General features: G+C 44.0%; 1 protein-coding gene across 2 annotated transcripts in view; it reads left to right on the top strand.

Annotated features, from left to right (window-relative positions):
* The window catches only part of NADK (NAD kinase), a 48,323-nt gene that overhangs the window by 23,901 nt on the left and 1,324 nt on the right, over nt 1-23,098 (top strand). Inside the window, exons 2-11 of one of the 2 annotated variants that reach the window (XM_044667549.1) lie at nt 5,771-5,989; nt 12,596-12,679; nt 18,724-18,853; nt 19,315-19,423; nt 19,779-19,864; nt 21,610-21,712; nt 21,871-22,025; nt 22,109-22,208; nt 22,447-22,604; nt 22,959-23,041. In XM_044667549.1, coding sequence (XP_044523484.1) covers nt 5,811-5,989; nt 12,596-12,679; nt 18,724-18,853; nt 19,315-19,423; nt 19,779-19,864; nt 21,610-21,712; nt 21,871-22,025; nt 22,109-22,208; nt 22,447-22,604; nt 22,959-23,041 — 1,187 coding nt within the window. In that variant the 5' untranslated portion in view covers nt 5,771-5,810. Of the gene's footprint in view, nt 1-5,770; nt 5,990-12,595; nt 12,680-15,991; nt 16,712-18,723; nt 18,854-19,314; nt 19,424-19,778; nt 19,865-21,609; nt 21,713-21,870; nt 22,026-22,108; nt 22,209-22,446; nt 22,605-22,958; nt 23,042-23,098 lie in introns of those variants that run through there. The other variant, XM_044667550.1, reaches the window with a different exon arrangement.

Here is a 23,098-nt window from a genome sequence, read left to right as displayed (position 1 = left end):
GGGGTAGGTTTTCCTTGTGTGTCCTCAGTGATCTCAGGGGTTTCCACATACGTAATCTCTCTGTGATCTCACAGTAGCTTTCCCCCTTTACCTGTGTCCTGTAACCTGGATAATGGGCCTTCTTCATCTCCTGCTTCTTCCATGTGCTTGGTTAGGCTGGGTGTCTTCTCTGTCTCCCTAGGGGCCCCGTAATTGCTCCAAAGCTTGACATGTCAGCTCAGTGCCCCCTACCAGCAGGACTATCTGGAGGACATCAGGATCTTCCTGTTCTTCCTTTTTGGCTTGGGACTCTGCTCCATCTCCCCCACAACAGTGGCTGACAGAGGTCTCAAAGAAGCTTATCCTGGAGTCAGAGCCTTCCTGGAATGATAGCCGAGCTTGAGAGATGTCTGGCATACACCTTGTTGATATTTTTTGCTCTACATCATCAAGCGCCCTTTCTGCAAATAAACATTCTTGTGGCAGTTAGATGGCTCAGTGAACAGAGTGCAGGGCCTGCAATTAGGAAGACCCGAGGTCAAATCCACCCTCTGCCACTACCTAGTGTGTGACCGGGCAAGTCACTTCACTGCTGTTTGCCTGTTTCCTCATCTGTAAAACGAGGCTCATAATAGCACCAGCCTCTGAGGGTTGTTGTGAGGCTCAAACCAGATAAAATTTGGAAAGCCCTTAGCACAGGGTCCAGCACAGAGATACAGATTATATGCCTATTGGAATCTTTTATTCCTTTATTATTTGTAAGATGGTAAAAATTCATGTAGATAAAGTCATTAAAATGTCCATACCCTCCCCTTGGCTTTTGTCACCTAGAAGTCACCCTACTATGGATAGAAGAATTACTTTGGTGGTAGCAAAAGAACTGGAAGCAAAGTAGATGCCCATTGATTGGAAAGAGGCTAAACAGAGAATGGCACATAAATGTAATGGAACAGTGAATCTGGAAACTATAAAAGAGGAATGAAAGATTTACACACCCTGATGCCAAAGCCAAGAAAACAGTAGACACTCTGACTACTACAATGTAAACTGAAAGAATAGGACAAAACAAGGGCCAGCAAAGAACAAGCCTGCCTCTGAAGAAGGAAAGGAGGGTCTGCCTCTCTCTCCCCCTCCCCCAGGACCTTCAAGGGTCATTTGTCATGGGATGGCTCTGGATGGGGCAGCGGGAAGGATTCTGGGAGAAACTGTGATGCTATTAAAAAAGAACTGTCCATTCCTCTACTCAAATACCCCTTAACCCCTTTGTGACGTTATTGGGAGCTTGCATGTCTAGCAGTTTGGGTTCCTTTCTTGGAGTATTCATGATAAATAGATTTGAAGCTTCTGTGTGAAACTTAAGTTTGGGGTTTCGCTCATTCCTTTCCCCCAAATAATGGTTTCCAAGATTTTTTTTATTGTCATCAACTAATGTGGAAGTCGTTGATTATCAAGGTTTATTTTGATTTAATTTGACGAGTCTGACAGTTGTTTTTTTAACCCTTACCTTCTATCTTTTTTTTTTTAAACCCTTCCCTTCTGTCTTAGAGTCATTACTGTGTATTGGTTCCAAGGCAGAAGAGTGGTAAGGGTAGGCAGTGGGGGTCAAGTGACTTGCCCAGGGTCACACAGCTGGGAAGTGTCTGAGGCCAGGTTTGAACCCAGGACCTCCTGTCTCTAGGCCTGACTCTCAATCCACTGAGCTACCCAGTTGTGCCCCCCCTCGCCCCCTTCTATCTTAAGAGTTGATAGTAAGTATCAGTTGCAAGGCAGAAAAACAAGGCCAGGACTTCCTGTCTCCAGGCTCGGTTCTCTACCCACCAAGCCACACACCCCACCCCACCCCAGTGTGTTCTTAATAGAATTTCTCTACCTCATGGTTGGTTGGTTTTCCCCCCACCAGTTATTAGTAAGATTGTTGAAGCTGAGGATGGCCAAATACCCATGAAATGATTTGTTGCTTTGTTTGCCTTTCAAAGAGAGTCCAGGAACAAGCCTGTTTAGCTGTCTCTTCCTTCCGTCTCCTCATTTTATTTCAAGCAGGAATGCCCATAATGCTAGTCCTTAGGACCGGGTTTACTCCTACATCCCCGGACCAGGATCCCACATCTAAACAGTGACCAATTCCAGAAATGAGTCATGTTGGCCACAGAGAAGGGATGGATTCACTATAGAATGAAACTTATTTTTTCTATTTAACACAGCCAATATAGGAAGTTCTTTCGCTTGACCTGTTTATATTGGGAGGAGGGGGGCAATAACAATAGTTAACATTTTTGGATGAACTAGAGACTGATATTCAGCACACTCTGCCACTGTCATTGCCACCATGGTGGCACCTCCATAGGACCAAGGGCCATTTTGAATTTTTTGTTCAATGAGTTGTTGTGGGCAAAGAATTCTTCACCAAGTGGCCAGCCTACTGGTGAGTAAATGGAACATTTGTACAACACAGATACACAGTAATTGGGTTTGGAAGGGGGTCACTAATGATCCAAAGGGAATCTGGAAAGGTCTCTTAAAGGAGGTGGTATTTGGAAAATGAGCTTGGATTTCTTGGAGGCTGAAATGAGGAAGGAGAAATTCCAGGTATGAGCGACAGCCTGTGTAAACACAAAGAGGCAGGAGATTTGGGATATCATGTATAGGGAAAACAGCCATTAGGGCCAGATATTTGCGAAAATATGGGTTGTCGATCAACCTGGAACCCAGATCATGAAGGGCCTTCCTTTTCCAACAGAGAGTTTGGTCTCTATTCTCTTTTAAGGATAGTAGGGAGGTTATGAAGCTTCAGGGACAGGAAAGTGGTATGGTGAGTTCTGGACTTTGGCATCCTTTTGGCAGCTGGGGAAGGATGGCTTGGAGAAGCTGGTGGGCTGGGATAGGAGCTGGAGGGCCAGCTGCAGCCTGGTTTTGTGGCCCTGAAAACGAGGAATGGTTTCTACATTTTTTAATACAAGAACTTTATTTTAAAATGTAAAAACTCCTTAGCTGGGGCAGTAGTATACCATCCCTAGGCTAATCCACTAAGAAAACCATGAGAGCCTGCACTAGTGTGGTTATGGTATAAGTAGAGAAAAGCTCATGGATCAGAAACATATTGAAGGGGCAGTAGGTGGCATTGGGAGATGGAAGGTCCTAGGTTCAAATTTGACCTCAGTTACTTCCTACCTGTGTGACCCTTGGACAAGTCACTTGACCCCCATTGCCCAGCTCTTCCTATACTTTTTCCTTGGAACTGATACTTAATATTGATTCTCAGACAGAAGGTCCAGAAAAGAAAGATAATTTTGGTGGTGATCAACCAGATTTGGCAGCTGATTGAAGGGGCGAGGCATACAGAAGAAGGCTTCAAGGGGACTCCAAGATTCCCAGCCTAAGTGACTAGAAAGCAATGATGCCCTTGAGAAAGGATAGGGATGTTAGGAAGAGAAGCAGCTTTGAGAAGATAACAATTAGGTTTAGGGCAAATGAGGTTTGAAATGATTATGAGACAGGCAGGTAGAGATGTGGGACAGTAACAATCCTGAAAAGGCAGTGGGGAGGTCAGGGTCAGGGAGTTGGGGAGAACCACCAGAAAGCAGGTTCTGAAACCTAGGAAGGAGGAGGAGAAGGGACCCAGGAGGTGGGGAGGTCAGCATCACAAGAGGCTGCCAAAAGATCCAGGAGGGGGATGATGAAGGAAAGGCCACTGGAGTCAGCCAGGAAGCCGTCGCTGCTGATCTTGCCTGGGCAGTTTCAGTTGTGGGGGACAACAAGCCAGATAGCGAGGGACCAAGGGAGGAGGGACAGCCAAGCATGTTACTCAAGATAGAAGGAGTCCCATTACCTCACAGTGTATGTGGCAGCACCTAGTTGGAAACGTGATCATTTGGGAAATGAATAAATGAATTGTGGCACTGTAAGAAATCACAGATTTGAGGAGTACCTAGACCAGGGACAAGACTTGCAGGACCAGGAACACAATCTCTGCAGTGACCGCAGAAATGGGAAGAACAACCCAAAACACCACTTGTCTGGCCCTAAAGAACCTCAAGGGACACATTCTTCTGGGGGCTGGCAGGGTTGGCTGTGGGTGGAACAGTGTGAGCACTGTCAGACTCAGCTGTAGGCCGCTTGGCTTTGCTGAACTCATTCATTATATTTCCTTTTTCTTCTTTGTTACAAGGGATGAGTTTCTGGGGAGGGATATTTAGAAATGAAAGTAATGTCAGTTTAGAAATGTAAAACCAATAAAAACTAAATGTGAACTAAATTGTACTCTTGGCCTTGAGAGTGGAAGGGAGGGCAGAGAAAGGAAGAAGTGGGGGGAGACGGCACTGCTGTGAATGTAGACAACTTTTTCTGGGACTTCAGCTACACAAGGGACGAGTGTTACAGCATATATAGGTCAATGATAACTTGGAGGAAGGAGCCTCCCAGGTTGCTGGCCTTGCCCTGGATGATAGCTGATGTTTTAGGCTCAAGGGAAGGTTTTTTGAGGATGGGGAATGTGTGTAGGCTGCAGGAAAGAAATCAGTTCTAGGAAAACAGACTATTTCCAGGACAATTTTTTTTAAACCCTTACCTTCCATCTCAGAATCAATACTGTGTATTGGTTCTAAGGCAGAAGAGTGGTAAGGGATAGGCAGTTGGGGTGAAGGGACTTGCCCAGGGTCACCCAGCTAGGTAGTGTCTGAGGTCACATTTAAACCCAGGACCTCCTCTCTCTGGGCCTGGCTCCCAATTCACTGAGTTACCCAGCTGCCACCTTCCAGGACCATTCTCGAAGCCCTTCCAGCATGGTAAAACCAACCAGAACTTGTTCCCTCTTAGCGTAGCCTTCAGAAATTCAGGGTCATCTCCACATAATGATGAAATTTGTAGTTGCATATAGACCAGCATTTAATCATATTGATTGAATTTTAATTTGACCTCAGAGATAATCTAATCCAGTTTATGCCAGAATAGGAGTCCCTGTCTCATAGAATAGACATTATTAGTTCGTCTTAATAGGTATGGGTTTTTTTTTTTAAAACCTTTACCTTCTGTCTTAGAATTGAGAGTGGTAAGGCAATTAGGATTAAATGACTTGCCCAGGGTCACATAGCCAGGAAGTGTCTGAGGTCAGATTTGAACCCAGAACTCCCATTTCTAGGCCTGGCTCTCAATTCACTGAGCCACCTAGCTGCTCCTTTTATGTTCTTTTAATAAACTAAGGACTTCTAGATTTATGAAACTGAGCAACAACTAGATCTTTACAACTGTTTTACTCACTGAAAATGTTTATACTTCTGTCACAGCATGGAGAATATGGAAATATGTATTGCATGAACGCACTGGTACAACCTGTATCAGACTATTTAATACTACCTCGGGGAGGAGGGGAAGGGGATGGAAAGAATCTTAGTCACATAATGTTAGAAAATAATTGTCAAAAATTGTTTCTATATAGAATTGAAAAAAAAAGTTTAAAAATGCCATATGCTATCTCGGACAGATTGCCCTGACATGCCTTGACAAGCCAAATTCTCTTAATTTTCTTTAAGATTTCCAATATGCGATTCGCATTTGAGCTAGTGATGTAGAAACAGCTAAAAATGGAGAGGAAAAAAGAAAATATATCTATTTTGCTGTCTTTTTCTGGGCATTTTCTGAATTTTGGCTGAATTAGAAGCTTTCCTCAATGGTGTATTGTTCAAACAGGTCAGAAGGAGCAAAGATGATCAAAGACAGGTATATCATAATGGCCTGCGTTAGTTAATAGAACCCGAATCATGAGTCCATGAAAGTTATCATTTAATTTCTTTTTAAGGCATCAGTGTCTTCCTGACGGAAGTTCCCTTTTATCCACTATGGAGATGGAACAAGAAAAAATCAGTCTGGGCAAAGAGATGAATCCAGATTCAGCCTCTTACCGCTGTTCAGCATGCCATGGAGACGAGGATTGGAGCTATGGGAATCCCATCCGGGGTCGAGCCAAGTCTCGGAGTTTGTCTGCCTCGCCTGCCCTGGGGAGCACAAAAGAATTCAGGTACCGTACCTATATGGGAAGAGAACCAGTTCCTCAGTATCCATCTACATGGTTGAGGGGTTTCTGGGGCAGCTGGGTGACTTAGTGGATTGAGAGCTGGGCCTGGAAACGGGAGATCCTGGGCTCAAATGTGGCCTCAGACACTTCCTAGTTGGGTGACCCTGGACAAGTCACTTACCCCCATTACCTAGCCCTTATTGCTCTTCTGCCTTGGAACCAGGACACAGTATTGCTTCTAAGACAGAAGGAAAGGGTTTTTTGAAAAAGAAAGAAAATAAATTCATATTGTCTGGTTGGTGGGACCAGGAAAAATTGCTGAGTTTGGGTGATCTAAGAGAATGGGGTCAGTGTGACATCTGCAGGGCTGGGGATTTAGGGTTTGCAGTGTTCAAGGGACTTATGGGAGGAAACCCACCTTTCAGAATCAGCATATATGAGTGCACGCGGTAGCATCTCACAGAAGTCTGATCACGTGGGACATTTGCAGCCCACTCTACTTCCTCAGTAAACAATGGGCATTTGAGCCCCTGGGATATCTGTTTCACATCAGCATCAGGTCTCCTCCCTCACGTGGGAAAGTCACATGTATGTCACACATGCTCATATGCACGCACAGAGCCTCTGACTAATCCTGACTTTGTAAACTCTACAGTAATATGCTGGTTGTAGACTCCCACCTCCCTGCTATTCCACAGCCTTAAACTGCCCCTGGCTATAATGCAGATTCATTTTAATATTGGCTTGAGGAAAATATTTAGGAGAATTTGCCATAAGAAATTGCTTCTCCTCTGAAAAATGTCACTCATATTTTTCCTTGTTTGTGCTATCCATACCCATCATTCCATTAATATGGCTAATTGATATTTGACTATAGAAATTACATTTTAGTATTCCATGCAAAACCAAAATAACTACATTTAACATAATGTTTATTCATTTATTTTCAATCTAATCTGATGACTTGTTCTCTCTCAAGTTAAATGCTCTGAAATTTTATGGGAAAATTTGAAGGTCGCTCAGTTTAAAATATGATACGCTAATTGTTCTTTACTAACTATAACCCAGGAATTATAAAATCTGACTCTATCCACCTCTGGTCACTGCACAATTCAGTGGCATTCTAGTTCCAATTAGAACTATGATAGAAAGTGTTAGACATTGAGGCTATTGAGTTCTCTGGGGCTGCTGGCAAAGAGTAATAAAAGGCTTAGGTGTGAAATCAGGAGGCTGACCACACAGAACGAGGTGAGAGTGCAGTGTTTGTTTGTTCAGAAGTCCTGGTGACTAAGCTCAAGGCCTCAGTATTAGAAAGTCACTTCCCCTATCCTTCCTTGAGCTCCATTGGCTGTCTGATACTGCAAGTTCTTGGGTCTCATGGATCTAATATTCTCTCCAGGGACCCAGATTATGGCCCATTTGTTGCAACCCATCTTATATGGTCTCTTTCCTGTCTTTCTTGCACTAATCCTGTAAGGCAGGTAATAGTATTCCCATTTTATAGCTAATAAAACTGAGACTGAAGCAAGCAAAAGACTTGTCCAGGATTACACCGGTAGTAGTGAAGTCAGGATGCAAACCCAGATCTCCAAGTCTAGTATTTTTCTTATATATGTGATATACACACAAATACATGTATTATTATGATTATAACAGATATAGATGGACATTAAAAGAAGTATGAATATTTTAATAAAGCCATGTTGGTAAAATATAAGATGACCACACTCCTGCTAAGATCTAATTCAAGTTCCCTGCCATACCTTCTCCCACCTGGCTCCCTCGTAACCAAAGAGGATGTCCCAATCAAGTCCTCTCTATTTAAGCTACGCTTTATGTTCACTCACGTCATCACATAAGACCAGAAACCCATTGAATCATGGGAATTGTAGTTTCCAAGTCCCCTAAATGTCCACAGGAAGTTTGTCATATATCTAAATACTTAAAACTCAAATGAGCCCCAAATACCTGTCAATGGAACCCCCCAAATTCCAAATAACACATTTCCCCCCTGAGATCCAGCGAAAAAGACTGGTCTTTCTCAATGGATCTTGTAAACATAGTCAACTCCTAAATTACAGGAATTTGGGGTTAAAAAAAAAAAGAGGTTAAAAACTGGCTGCATTGACCAAAAAAAACCCCAATTGGGGCAGTCCCCTATTGGCATAAGAGTGTACATTCAAAAACAAATGCACTCAACTCCCCATAGTTCAATCACTTGCACCCCAAAGTTCAAATTGGATCTTCATGATCCAGTGAAGGCTCTTCAGGCATCTCCATGGTGTCTTCTCCAAACAGGTTCGTTGTCTGGAATCTGGGGAGGTGGCAAATTTATTATCCTGAAATTACTTTCAAAGAATTTAAACTTTACATTATAGATTATAAATCATACATTTCCTTCTGAGCATTATACATCCCCCCCTGAAATTACTCCTAAAAGAGTTAAAATTTTACATTATAGATTGTAATACAGACATTACAATTATAAAATTTAACACCCCCTTGAAGAAAAATTCCAAATAACACATTCTCCCCTGAAGAGAGTACCTCAGGTCAGCTTCATACAGGGTTGTATGAAATCAATTGGCAAAAGAAATAAAAAAGAATAAAATCCAAATAAAGGAGAAAAAATTAACTTGTGAATGAAATGTAAAATGTCAAAATCTCATGTGCAAAAATGTAAGGAAAAATAAACTTATAACAGGTCCTTGAATCAAGGCCCAATTAAAGTGATATTAAGCAGCTTGCAATTACCCACAGGGGAGCCAGGACTACAGAAAGTTGCCATTCTATATATAAGAAAAATAACAGGACCAAATATGTGTGCAAGGGAAATGTCTTTCCTTGGTCTGATTTGCCTGCCCCTTCTCAGGGAATAAGTCATAATGATAGGCAATCTTTGGTGCTTTACTAGGAATTTAAGTTAAGGGGAAGTCTGCCCTCTAAAATGTTAGAAAACTGCAACCCCAAAACTCAAACACTAGTTTCAAGCCCTTCAGTATTGGCATAGAGCTTCTTCAATCCATGGTCTGCATGACCTTTTTTTGTGTGCTTCTTGGCACTTTGCAGATTTCTCAGTAGGTCTCCATGACTCTGTGGCTCTTTTTAGCACTTCTCCTGGAATCAGACAGAGAGACATTAATCATAGTCCCATAATATTTATCAATAATTGGCAGGTTACCATAGTCTAAGGTTTTTGGGGTATGCATATATATTATAGCAAATACATATTTACATTAAGCTTATATTACTGTAAAATCAAAAGGATTAACATTGATTATATGTACTTTAAGTACAAAAATGAGAAAAAAGAAAAAATCAATTGCTCTATTAAAAAAATTAAAAGGAAAAGCAATAAGAAAATTTAAGATCTAGGGGGGAAATACTATGCTCTCAAGCATAAAAAATGAGAGAAAAGAACACATATTGCATTGCACATGCAAGGAAGAAAAATAAAAGAATGTTTTAAAAATCAAAAAATATATATATAGCTTAGAACTAGTGAAAGGTTCTTTCACCCAAAAATGAGATCCATTTCCTGTTAAGCTTTTGCATGAATTGTGAGTGTAAATGGTTTTTACAAAATAGCAGATTCATAATGCACATTCAAATAAAGTACCATAATTTCCAATAACACATTTAAAGACAATAGCAAACAAACCATTATAACCACTTGTTATGATGTTTAAAAATTGTATACTTGTTACAGATTCAACAGGTATAGTAAATTATTCAACCTTGGCTAAGATATTTTCTCAACAAACTCTATTACTGCCTCCATAACAATTGTGGGGCAGAGCCAAAATGAAAAATCTGATTTAAAAAAAAAACCCTTCTGGGTCTAAATTATCCTCAGGAATTCTAGATCCTTCTGATGGGAAAGCAAGCTAAAACATAGAGACTAAACATCAAGCATACAGGGAAAAAAAAAACCAAACCGTTATGATTATAATAAATATAGATGGATATTAAAAGAAGTATGAATATTTTAATTAAAGCCATGTTGGTAAAATATAAGATGACCACGCGCCTGCTAAAATCTAATTCAAGTTCCCCGCCATACCTTCTCCCACCTGGCTCCCTTGTAACCAAAGAGGATGTCCCAATCAAGTCCTCTCTATTTAAGCTACGCTTTATGTTCGCTCACATCATCACGTAATACCGGAAACCCGTTGAATCATGGGAAATATAGTTTCCAAGTCCCCTAAACGTCCACAGGAAGTTTGTCATACGTCTAAATATTTAAAACTCAAATGAACCCTAAATGCCTCTCAGTAGAACCCCCAAAATTTCAAATAACACAGTATATAGATATATATTTTAATATATGTTAGAAGATCAAGTCCTATGTAAGACTGAGCTATTATTAATATTCTCCTTATTTTCATATAATGTTTACATGTAAAAATGTAGGCAGTAATATGGAAGATGCCTAATAAATGCAAATCAGGGTGATACTTTCCTTCTGGTCGTCTGTTTTCTTAGCATAAATGTGGTCCTTCCTGTCAGTGAGCTAGTGGGAAAGAGTCAGAACTGTCCCTTGGCTGGGGGTGGGATGAGTGATCACATTTTTTAGATTAAAACTTTAATTTCTTTTCTTTAGAAAAAGATAAAATAGAACCTAACAAAATTTAACTGTGGAGTAAAAGTATACTCTTTCAAATAATTACTTGGTAAAGAATTATATCCAGAAAGGAATCATTAGATTTTTTTTCCCCATGGCCAGAATATTCAGAATATTGGCCTCCTTTTATAATTATGTTTGATCCCTCTTCTGTTACTTTATAACACTATTTTAGGACCAATAAAATAATTTGAAATTATTTAATAATTCACAAGTGCCCCAATCATCTCATTCTAAGAATGCTATTTCCTAGTGAGAACAGTACTATGATAGCTGTGATGCTCTTATCTGAGGTCTGTTGAGGGAAGAATATGAATCTTTTACTTGCTAGACAGCAGAATTGCTAGAATTTTTTAAATTTTATTTTTCCAATTAATCAAAATATGCATTATCTCTCCACTTCTCCTTGAATGCTTGAGTCCATTACTTCTCTGTCAAGAAGTGAGTATTATATTTCATCCTGAAGGACTCCTGGAATTTCAGTGGCATCTAGCTCATGGAAGAAGAAGAGAGGGCTTTGTGTCATGGATTTCCAAGCACCACTGTCAGTAAATCATCTTGCAGACAGAGAAGTCTACAATCCCAGTCCTCTTTGCTTGCTCTGATTTAACACAAGCAAAATGTGATTAGAGCTACTTCATTTACTTAGAGTTGGCCCTTTCTGTCCATATTCCTTTTTTTTAGCCTCATTTTCTGTCTTAGAAGTGATACCATATTCCTTTTTGAGTTACAAAACGCAGTTTCCATTTCCATTAATGTTCTTAAATGACAAACATTATTTCAGAGGTCTAAAAGTCTCTGGGTAGGTGTGGCGAGTGTTCTCCAGAAGTAGACATAGTCGTTTATGTCTTGGTTTGCTTGGACATCAGAAGCTTTCAGAATGACTTTCAGGATTGCAGTGTATTGTCCCTTGGAAATGATGACCCATGGGACGCAAACCTAGACCTGCCCCTGGCGGGGCCACTAGAGCCTGTTTGATCTCTACTGACAGGACACTACAACTTAGATTAAATTTGAATTTTAGAGGGCAGCTGGGTGGCACAGTGGATGGAGAACTAGGCCTAGACATGGGAGGCCCTCGGTTCAAATGTGGCCTCAGACACTTCCCAGCTGTGTGACCCTGGGCAAGTCACTTGACCCCCATTGCCTACCCTTACCACTCTTCTGCCTTAGAACAATACACAGTATTGATTCTAAGGTGGATGGTAAAGGTTTCAAAAAAATTGAATTTTAAAAAATAATTTTATTAATATTTTTTGTTTTGACATCACCTGCATTTTCCACTATATCTCCTCCCTGTCTGTCCCTTATAATAAAGAAAAAAAGTTCCACAAAGCCAACCAATCAGATAGGTCATTTATGCCATATTCTGCACCTGTGGTCCTCTACCTCTGCAAAGAAATGGGGGGAGGTGCCTTTTCGTAGCTTTTCCTTCAGGCCAGGCTTGGTCACACTCATTTTTTGTTATATGTTGTTTTCCTGGCTTGGCAGACCATTTCACATCAACTATCAGAGAAGTCTTTCCATGCAACCCATTCTTCTAGCATCATTATAGCCTGTTACTTTTTATGTTCCACAGTTTGTTGAGGAATTACCCAGTTGCTGTGTGCAGCTACTTGGTTTCTAGTTCTTTGCTAACACAAAAAAATGCTGCTATAAATATTTTGTCATATATGGGACCTTTTTGTCATTGATGTCCTTGCATTATATGCCTAGCAATGGGATCGATCTCTGGGATGAAGTGCGTATATTTTAGTCTCTTTTAGCATCTTTCCAAGTTGCTTTCCTGAGTGGTTATATATATTACTCTCCTATCAAGAATGCATTTCTTTCTGGTTTTCTGTTAACTCCTCCAAAATTTACTATTTTCAGATTGCATCTTTAAAGTTCATGTGATTTCTTACTTTTTTCCCCCAGCAGGTATTTCTTAACATCTTTTATTTTAATGTAATAATCAGAAGTATTTTCTTTCCTTTTCCCCAAAGGAGGACCCGTTCTTTGCATGGGCCATGCCCAGTGACCACTTTTGGACCAAAGGCTTGTATGCTGCAGAACCCCAAGACTATCATGTAAGCTGACTTTCTTTTCTTTTTTGCTCCACAATAAATATTTAAAGTGTAACTTTTTGATATGTAAAATAATAATAATATGTATTCAATAAGCATTAGTCAGTAATGTGCAAAAGACTATGTGCTTGGAAGATAAATGTGCAAAATAATTCTGCCTCTATTCTGTTAGGGAATTGGGATATGCACAAGTAACTCTGAGACAAATCAAATGATGATGATGATGAAATCTAAAGGAGTGATCAGATGGACTTATGAGAGACTAAAAGAGAAAAATCTGTTGGAGCTAGGGAGAAAAGGCTGGGATTCAATAAAGATTCAGATTCCTATAACTAGAGATGCAGGAGTGAGGCAGATGGAGGACAGCTTATTCATCCTTGATGGGAGAATAATCCAGTTTGACTGGAACCCAAGAAAGTAGATCAAAATCGGACCATGGAGAGCCTTGAACACTAAACTAAGGCATTCATATTTTATTTGGTAAATAATACGATTTTGAGAAGGGAGTGATGGCTCAGACCTATATCTTGGCAAGAATGCAAGGATAAGTTGAAAAGGAGGAGGTCACAGTGTGGAGACAGGGCACATTAAGAGATTCCAGGTGAACTGTTATGGACTGAAGGAAGGTGATGATAGTGGAAATGGAAAGAGAGGAATAGAGAGATATTAGAGATGCTAGAGAGATTCTGAAGGCAGATTTGATAGGACTTAACTGACTGATTAAATGTAGAGAATGAGGAAGATGGGGTTGTCAAGGAGAAGTCTAAGGGTTCCTTCCTGAATGAAGGGAATTGTGGTACTGTTAGTAGAGAAGTTCAGTAGTTAGATGGGTTTTAGAAGAGAGATGATGACTTCAGGTGAGGACCTGCCATCCACAGGAAGATGTCCAGCAGGCATTCAGAAATGGGGACCTGCACTGATGAGTTTGAGAGTCACTTACATCATTGAATTCATAATTTATTGAGGTGAGAAGTCACCCAAAGCCAGAGCCTCGAAGGAGGAAGCAAGAGATGGAGAAGGAGCGGTCAAACAGGTGGGAGATGCACCATGGTGAGAGTAGCAGCATGGCAGCCAGAGAAGGAAGGAGACTGTCTCCAGAAGGGGCGTGGTCTGGGGGCAGGTAGTTGGTCAGTGAATAGAGAGCCAGGCTTGGAGACAGGAAGTCCTGGTTTCATATCTGGCCTCAGACATTTGCCAGTGTTGTGACCCTGGGCAAGTCACTTAACCCCCATTGCCCTTCCTGCTCATCTGCCTTGGAACCAATACACGATATTAATTCTAAGATCGAAGGTAAAAGGGGTTGGGAGGAGGATTGGTTGCTCATGTTAGATGCTGCAGAAAGCTCTAATGTTCACTTATCAGCCCTGTCCCATTAGAGCCTCTTATCCCGAAGCCTGTGAGAGAGGGAAATGGGAAAGGAAGACATGAGAGTGAAGACAGACAGATTTGAGGTATGCAGAGGATGGCGTTTGAGGCCATCTCTAGAGACAGTGAGGGGGACCTGTCCTGTATCTCTGGTGAAACCAATTGAGGGGGTGCCTCTATAGAGGGGGTGCCAAAGTCACGTAGGGGTCTCATTTGTTCAGGAGAGAGGGGACTAGATTCTGATCTGTTGTCTAGTGTGTGAGGTGACTATTGGCTATGCATTAATTAGTAGGAGAAAATTTTCTTGGGGATTAAAATGGTTTTGTTGTTCAGTCACGTCGAACTCTTTGTGACTCCATTCGGGGTTTTCTTGGCAAAGACACTGGGGTGGTTGGCCATTTCCTTCTCCAGCTTGTTTTATAGATGAGGAAACCGAGGCCAATAGGGTGAAGTGACTTGCCCAGGGTCATACAGCCAGTAAGTGTCTGGGGTGGGATTTGAACTCAGGAAGCTGAATGAGTCTTCCTGTCTCTAGGGCCAGCACTCTGCTCTTTGGCGCCACCTAGCTGCCCATTAAAATGGTACATTCAGTATTATCTCTGGTACTGAGGGTGTAAAGTTCATAAATCTCTCCATCTTATTTCTTAGGGTTTACTAAAAAGATGGATTGAGGGAAGATAGGAAATAAGTAACTGATTTCATGTTAATGTTCCTGTACTTGGTGTGTACATGTGTACATTTTTTTAAGCTGCTAATAGTTCTCTCTTAAGCATCTGGTCCCCCAATTCTTTGAAGATGTTTTGCAACTCCGCTGTTGCTTTTGTAACTTTCCGAGAAGCCTGAGGATACTTCCTCATTTGAATGAGATGACCAGATAGTGAGAGCGCGCGAGGCATCGAGATGTTGCCTAACATGTTCGGGACTTTAAGAAGTGAGGGCCTGGGACAGCGAGGCGGCCCGCTGGCTGGCGCTTCAGGCCGGGACTCGGGAGGTCCTGGGTTCAGTTTTGGCCTCGGACACTCCCTGGTGGGTGAACCTGGGCAAGTCACTCCGTCCCAATTGCCCAGGCCTTGCTGTTCCGTCTTAGAGTTGTTACTAAGAAAGAAAGGGCTAAAAAAAGGCTCTTTCCAGCCGCCTTTTCCTTACATGTAGACAAGTAAGGAAACTAATTGGCATTCGTACTTTTATCATCCTTGGGATTAATTTTTAACTAAGTCTATTCTCCTGTCTCTTCCTCCTGCAAAAATGGCCTTTTACCTTCTTAGCCATTTGTGTTGAGCAATGCCTGGAGCAGAGGCTTTCCCAGGGCAAGTGCTTGGCAAATACCGGGCGAATACCTTGCAGATTAGTGTAAGCGCGCTTATTGGCTTGGCGGTTCTCGCTGATCTTCTCGTTGTCCATACAGAAGTTTCTCTAAACGCACCAAGAAGACTGCGTGACATGCAGGCACTTGGATGTGCAGGAGCACGAGAAGGGACCTGCCAGGTCCTGCTTTTTTGGTCAGGACACCCCAGTGGTGGCAGAACAGGAGAAACCGTGGTCTTAGGGGACCCCAGACGTGGGGCTTTTCCCGGCCACAGATGTTGTATGTCACCCGGCTGAGCCCCCTTGGCAGCCTTTAGGCACGAGGGGCTACTTAGCAGGTCTGGCCCTCTGGCCTCTGGCCTCTAGGGGTCTGTGTCAGTGGCTGCCCTGCCCAGCCCGCTGCCCCTCTGCAGGGGGACAACTTTTCACTGGCAGCACGTACAGCGTCTGCTTTTACTTCTTCTCATCAGCCCTCTCGGGGCTTTCCCTGTGCCCTAGGAGGGATTCGCCAATGGGGCAGTCCTCCCTTCAGTCACCTCAGCCTTAGCCCAGGCTCCCTCAGACTCCGCCTGCTGCTGGCAAGAACCCCTCCCACAGGGCTGAGCCAGGCCTGGGAGAGAATGGACTGACTGGCTTCCACACTTGGCTGAGTGCAGAGAAGGTGGGCAGGGCAGGACGCTCCCTGCTGCTGAGGCTGACAGGGGCAGAAGCAGCCCGCAAGCACCTTCTCTCCTACTTGGGAGGCAGGAAAAGCAGTTTGGACTGTGGTTCTGAGGTGAAGATAAGGTCGCCAGGGCCGACAGGGTTTGCTTTTGCTTCTTCTGGAGGTGTGGGTTGCTTAAAAAAAAAAACAAAACAGGAGTCGATTCAGCCATAATGGCTAGCTTATATAAGAGCTAAAACCCAGGATTTTCCCCATGGTGCTGACTAGAAGCAATCTGGCAGGCTCTCTTTGGGATGGGCCATTAAGGGAGAACATTCTATTATGAGTGACAGAAGACCAGTGGTTTGGGAGACTCTTAATTTTAGGTGGCTCTTTTGGCTTAGTATAAGTTTTAAAAGGTCTCCAAAAGATGACTTAACATTGTGCTTTGGAATGAAGATTTGAGCCCATGGAAATTGAATTGACATTAGTTAAATGCATAGCTGGGAGAGTTTGGGTGTGTTTTTGGTTTTGTTAGTTTGTCTTAAACCTTTCCTTACCTGCCAAGAGAAACAAAATTCTTTTGACAATGGCAGCAGCCTAGTCGAAAATAAACGAGAAATATTTCAAGAATTAGAATTGTGATTTGGGAAGAAAGCCATGAAGATCATAAAGAATGTTATGAATGATGACGTCTCATTTAACAAAAATACCTGGAAATGGTGAGTACTGCTAAAAGAATGGGCACTTTGGGTATTTGGGGAGTCACTGATTGCAGGGCAAAAAACCTTGTTCCAATGTTTGCCCTCCTCCTGGGTGAAGAATAGTTAGAGCTTTGGAGATAATGTCATTTCTAAAAAGTGTCCGGGTGGGGCTCAGCTCCCATTTGATGGAGTCTCAATTCAGATAACATTGATATACAAAAAGTCTAATTAATCAGTGTGCCTCGTGTTTTTAAATACAATCTAATGGAATCGAGAAAGGGAACCTTGAGACTTGGGAGCTTGTGCCCCTATTCCATGCCTTCCCCAAATGAAGATTGCATTGAACAACATGACATTTGCCAGTTAGTGTGTACTTTGTAAGCTCACAGATTTTGCTAGAACTAACAAGAATAAGAATAGGAATCTATTGTAGTTCTTGTTGAAAGACTCTGTCACTTGTGAAGCTTCAGGGTGAGTCCCCCCAAACCCACTGTCTTTGGAGGTCTGACAGGTGATAGAAATGGGAGTTGGGCATGTTTGGGCAGAATATAGGACATTGTGCCTACCGAGGCAGCAGAGCAGTGATAGGTTTCTGTCGCATAATAGCACCAGCTCGAGATGGAAAGTTACAGGGGGCTGAACTTCTGAAAGTGTTTGACAGATGTGCATGTTTGCATCCTGGTAGTTACGTGGTGTGATATGTAATTTATGTTTATTGAGTTATACTGTCAGGCAGATCTGTGGAAGCCGTCAGGCTGACGTAGTCTGAGCCCTACAGCGGTGCTGCCAGAGTAGACAGAATCATTGTTGTCGGGCTGATAAGCTGGAGTTTTGTCTTTAATGAGACGGACCTTGGAGTTTGAAACGGGCATCCTCCCGGCTGGGACCAGAATGACCACTTGTGTTTATGAAACCAGTGTGTCTTAGGGTTCTTAGAGCCTTGATTTTTTCCTCTCCCAGTTCCTATTCTTTTTGGTTCTTCCGCTAACCGGAGTGATTGATGTCATTAGGTAACTGGTTCCTTCTGTCCCCCTTCTATATCATTCTACAGAGATCTGCTTTGAGTTGACTTTGCCCTTTGCCGGTTGTTCATGGCTCTTCCTTCCTCTGCTCACCCTCTGAGGAGGGAAAAGACATGTCAGTTTTTACTGCTAAGTAGGAGTCCTGGAGAACTAGGAAATGGAAGTCATTAATTTAAGTCCTCCATGCTTGTGTAGGTCCAGTAGGGGTGATCCTGCCCTCCAAGAGCTGACACGGTAGTGAGAATATGAGAGAATACGGTCCACATAGCTCATGTGGACAATCATCTACATTGAGAAAATGTGCTTTTTAGGGAGAATGGTTCCAATGATTCGCTTTCATTCCGTGGACAAGAATGACACGGCTACAGTGTGCCCTGGGTGTGCTAGCCTGTCAGAGCTGGAAGTGACCTTAGGCATTTAGGCCAGGCCCCTAGTGGATATGAGGACATAATCCCAGCCCTCAAAGGACTGATCCTTTAGTAGGGGAGTACACATCTTAAACTCTAGCTGAGAGAATTATCAATGAACTCTGTGTCTGTCCGTAGATGAGAGCTCCCATGAACATGTCCAGGAAAGTGAAAAAGTCAGTTTTATTGATCAAGATGGTGGATTGTGCACGGTGCTAAGGTTTTTCTTGGTTAAATCAGGAAGGACTGGGGGGGATGAGGGGAAGGTAGATTTTTGAGCTGGGTTCTAAAGAATCGTGGGCAAAGGACACGAGGTCAGGGTAAAAACTAGCTGTCCTTAGTGTGGGGGATATTTAAAAGAAGAGTATCATCTTGGATTTCATTTACCTATTAGCTCTGTACCCAGAAACATTTAAAAAGCAAGTATAGACACTTGTGTGTGTGCCCAAACAGAGTGATGTAGACGGAGTCTTGGTTATTAAACTGTCATTGTAGCAAGAATCCAAGCAATAGATTCCTCCTACTGCTTATTTAGTAAAGTTGTCCTTTTTGAAACGTTCTCTTCCCTTACATGAACTGTTTTCTTTATTTTCCCAAACAGGCACATTCAGGATCCAGCAAGCCAGCGGTTGACATGGAACAAATCTCCAAAGAGTGTCCTTGTAATCAAAAAGATCCGAGACGCCAGTCTCCTACAGCCTTTTAAAGCCCTCTGTGTGTATCTCATGGAGGTATGTCTGTCTGCTGGTTGGGGTCTAGAACAGTGAAAGACAACACTTTGAAACCCTCAGATCAACGAGGGAAGACCAATCTGAATCAGCTGGGGAAGAACCAAAGAAGAAATAATAATTGCAGCCATCATAAAAGTTTAGGATGTATGAAGATCTGATTGATTCCTCAAGCCAAACATAGAAATGTCATGTGTAAATGTGGTTGGAGTGGGAGCGTAAAGTAATGAAGCTTCATAAACTTCATCTAAGTATATCGTTCTGTGTAGTCACCTGCAGAGTCAGAAATACAGATTTGCTCCAGCAGAGATTTCTTTTTGGGCAATAAGATAGATTTGTGTCCTGTCACACAGAGATACTGTGGTTTTAGTGTTGTTGAGCAAGTTCCTCTGTGATTGAACCTGATTAACGGGGCCTTGACCTGTTTCTGAAAGCATCCGTGTGCATGTGTGCATTGCTTTTAGGAAAACAACATGATCGTTTATGTAGAAAAAAAAGTTCTAGAAGACCCTGCCATAGTGAACGATGAACACTTTGGAGCTGTGAAGAAGAAATTCTGCACCTTCAGAGAAGGTAATCCCTCTGCAAAATCATAAAGGTTTCATTCCTTTTCCCTAGTTATCCCTATCAAAGAGCAATATCTCAGGTGTAGAGTGATGGAGAAAGGTTTGGCTTTGAGGCCAGAGGTCTTGAGGTCATTTCTCAGCAGAACCACATGACTTCCATGTTTCTGGGCATCACTGGAGCCTTTGAGGAGTTGGATGGAGGTGATCTTGAAGGCCCTGCTACCACTGGACTCTCACCCAAGAAACAGATTCACATTCACTTGACAAGCACTTCAGCACCCTTCGGGACTTGGCCTCGTGCATCGTGGTAGTTAAGTTGGAAAGCTGATTTTCCTAAGCACTTCTCTCTTGGTGCCTTCCAGATTATGATGACATCTCTAATCAGATCGATTTTATCATATGCCTGGGAGGAGATGGGACCTTGCTTTATGCTTCTTCACTTTTCCAGGTAAACTTGAAGGGGCACAAGAGGGAACACTTTGTTTCATGGAGCCAGTTCTCTTCAGTTCTTTTCATCTTATAGTTTTGTACTCAACAGTTTTGGGGGTCAAAGCAAGTTTTGAAATTTGTAGAGATATTATTTATTTTTATGGTCATTCCATGTCAGTGTTTTGGGTGTCCACTGGAATAGCAGTAATGATGGGGGGCATGGCAGCTTATGGAGGTGATAGCGAAGCCACTGCCCTTCCTGTAATGTAGAGCATCTCCAGGGTACCAGATACAGGACATGAAGAGGTAAGAGGGCCTTGAATGTCAGGCCACGATATGTGGACTATCCTGTCAACCATAGAGGAGCCATGAAGAGTTCTGAGTAGGACAGCTTCAAGCTCAATATTGTTTCTTCTGGACAGTTAATCCACCAGTGCTCTCCACGTGGGCTCAGAGAAAGAAAACCTTGAAAGCCCAGAGACCAGTTTAGAGTGTTGCAGGAATGCCAGGATGTAGTGTCAGGGCCTGACCTGAGGGAGGAGCAGGCGGGATGGGGACGAAGGGTGGCTTTAGGAAGGAAGATTCCTAGGAGATCTAAATGCAGGAGATAAGGAATAGGAACTAAGCAAAGACTACTTGATGGTTTTTAGTCTGATTGAGTGGATGATGGTACCACTGGGAGCAGTAGGGAGGCTTAGGAGATAGCTGATGAGGGGTGGAGGTGTTCAGGTGCCCACTGGACATCCATGGGCCAGAAAACGTCTGGCAGAGAAGTGTGGCCCAAGCTGAGGAGTGTAGTAGGCTTCATCGCGTAGAATAGGTGAGAGTGCTGCCAATCAGAATTGGGGGAAGCAGAGCAAAGGGCTGAATTCAGCCTGACAGTCAGGGTATTCCCAGCCCACATTTGGAGAATGGAAGAAAGAACCAGGCACGATGTCCTGAAAGGAGGGGAGGGCTTCAGAAAACTAAAGGGAAAATTGAAAACCAGAAGTCCTTGGGGATGATGAAAAGAATGGTATCTTGTAGAGCTGGGAAGAACTCTGCTGTCAGTGATGGGCCAAGGGAGGTTGAAGGAAGTTTGAAAAGTATGGAGCTGAAAGGAAAGAAGGATATAGGATGTTAGGGAGAAAAGGAAAGAAAAATCAAAGGAAGATTCTTCCTCTCTGACCCCCAAGAACAGAGATGCTTGCACGGAGGACCAGAAGTAGAGAGCTTTGATGTCTGCTCTAAGCCCTCTTAGTTGAAGAAACCAAAGCCCAGAAAAATTTCAGGGCCCTTCCTTGTGTGCACTCTCCCGGGGCTAAGAGGTGCCTAGCTCTCTTTCTTCTGCATGAAGAAAGTAAGAACTGAATGTGCTTACAGCTCCGAGAGTGCAGATAATAGTGTGGGTCGATCCTGGGAGGCTGGGCCCCTCTTGCCCTCCAACAGGAGGATTGCTGGCAGTGAAGCTGGGAGAGCACCTATTGGATGGCTCCAGCCATGAGAATGAGGACGGGCAAGCATGAGCAGTCAGAGAGAGCTGCCCCTGGGACCCTGGAGCTTCGGCAAGAAAGCCAAAAGCCAGGGTTTCTCCTTCAGTGTTGGAGATCCTTGAATGAATTGGTGTCTCGGCCTTGTTTGTCCCTCCATGACTTCACATGGATGCTGAAGGCCTCTTTAAGTCAATAGCATTTGGCGATTCTGAGATGAGAGGTTCACTCCCTCAACACCTGGGATGGAGAAGGCCAGCCCGCACCAGTAACCCTTCTGCCTCCTTACTGACAGGGCAGTGTGCCTCCAGTGATGGCCTTCCACCTGGGATCTCTGGGGTTTCTTACTCCATTCAACTTCGAGAACTTTCAGTCCCAGGTTACTCAGGTGATAGAAGGTGAGTTTGGTTTGTAGTTCGTGGGGTTGGCGTGGGCCAGCTGTGGCGTAAGTGGTGGTTTGGGCTGTGTGCCATTGCTGGGCTCCTGCAACCTCTGGCCTCCTCTGGGAGGGCCTTCTTGTACTTTCCTGCTGATGCTCCTTTCCTCCTTGGCCCAGGAAATGCGGCCATTGTTCTCCGCAGCAGGCTCAAGGTCAAGGTGGTGAAGGAGCTTAGAGAGAAGAAGGGCGTGCTCCAGAACGGCATCGACGAGAATGGCGTGCTGGCCCCCGGCCTGGACAAGGACAGCCCCAAGCACATGATGAACTACCAGGTGGGAGGCAGCAGGTGGTCAGGTGTGCAGGTCCACGTTGCCAGGCTCTTGGGGGGGGGGCTCACGCTGGCCTTGTCTCATAGGTTCTGAATGAAGTGGTGATCGATCGTGGCCCCTCCTCCTACCTTTCCAATGTCGACGTGTATCTAGACGGACATCTGATAACTACGGTCCAAGGGGATGGTAAGTCCTGGGGTTTCTCCAGGCAGGGCAGCCTTTCTGTGGCTCTTTGAACCCAGCCACTGGGGGCTGGGCTAGACTGTGCAGCAGACACTTGGGGGTGATGCAGGATTGGCCTCCAGGAAAAGAGGACTCGCTACCGCCGTGGCAGATGCCTGGAGAGGCTGGTGCTCAGTCCCATGTGCCCCCTCGCCCACAGAGTGCTGCAGCTCACTATCCCTGATTGTGTTTCCCACCTCAGGAGTGATCGTGTCCACCCCCACCGGGAGCACAGCATACGCCGCCGCCGCGGGGGCCTCCATGATCCACCCAAACGTCCCTGCCATCATGATCACACCCATCTGCCCGCACTCGCTGTCTTTCCGGCCCATAGTGGTGCCCGCAGGAGTGGAGCTCAAGGTCAGTGGGGGTGCCCTACCCCTACCCCTCAATCCCCAGGGCCCGCCCAGCTAGCCTGGACCCCTGGGGCTGCCTTGGTCTCCCCCAAACACAGCCTCCTGCTGCCTCTGCCTTTCTCTGCCATCCCCTACCTGTGTTCAGGGACTAGACCCTTCCTGGGGCCATGTGGATGCTCCCCTTCTCAGTCCCCTCCCTCTGGGGCTTGATAACCCCCCCTAACCTTGCCACAGCTGCTTCTGTCCTGCCTCCTCTGTTCCACCCCCACCCCTGCCCCAGAATCCACATCGATTCCCTCTCTGTCTGGAATGGGGCCCAGAGCCCGCTTCCTAGGGGTCTCCTTGGTGCTTTTTCTAGATCATGCTGTCACCAGAAGCTCGGAACACGGCTTGGGTTTCGTTTGATGGGCGGAAGAGACAAGAAATCTGCCACGGAGACAGGTGCGTGTTTTCCTCCGCACGGCCGGCCTTTCCCCTCACCTGGAGGGTCCCATCCAG

This window comes from Gracilinanus agilis, chromosome 3, assembly GCF_016433145.1.
Source record: "Gracilinanus agilis isolate LMUSP501 chromosome 3, AgileGrace, whole genome shotgun sequence".
NCBI classification, from domain to species: domain Eukaryota; kingdom Metazoa; phylum Chordata; class Mammalia; order Didelphimorphia; family Didelphidae; genus Gracilinanus; species Gracilinanus agilis.
The sequence above is the reverse complement of the archived record's forward strand: the minus strand, read 5'-3'. Positions and strand labels throughout refer to the sequence as shown.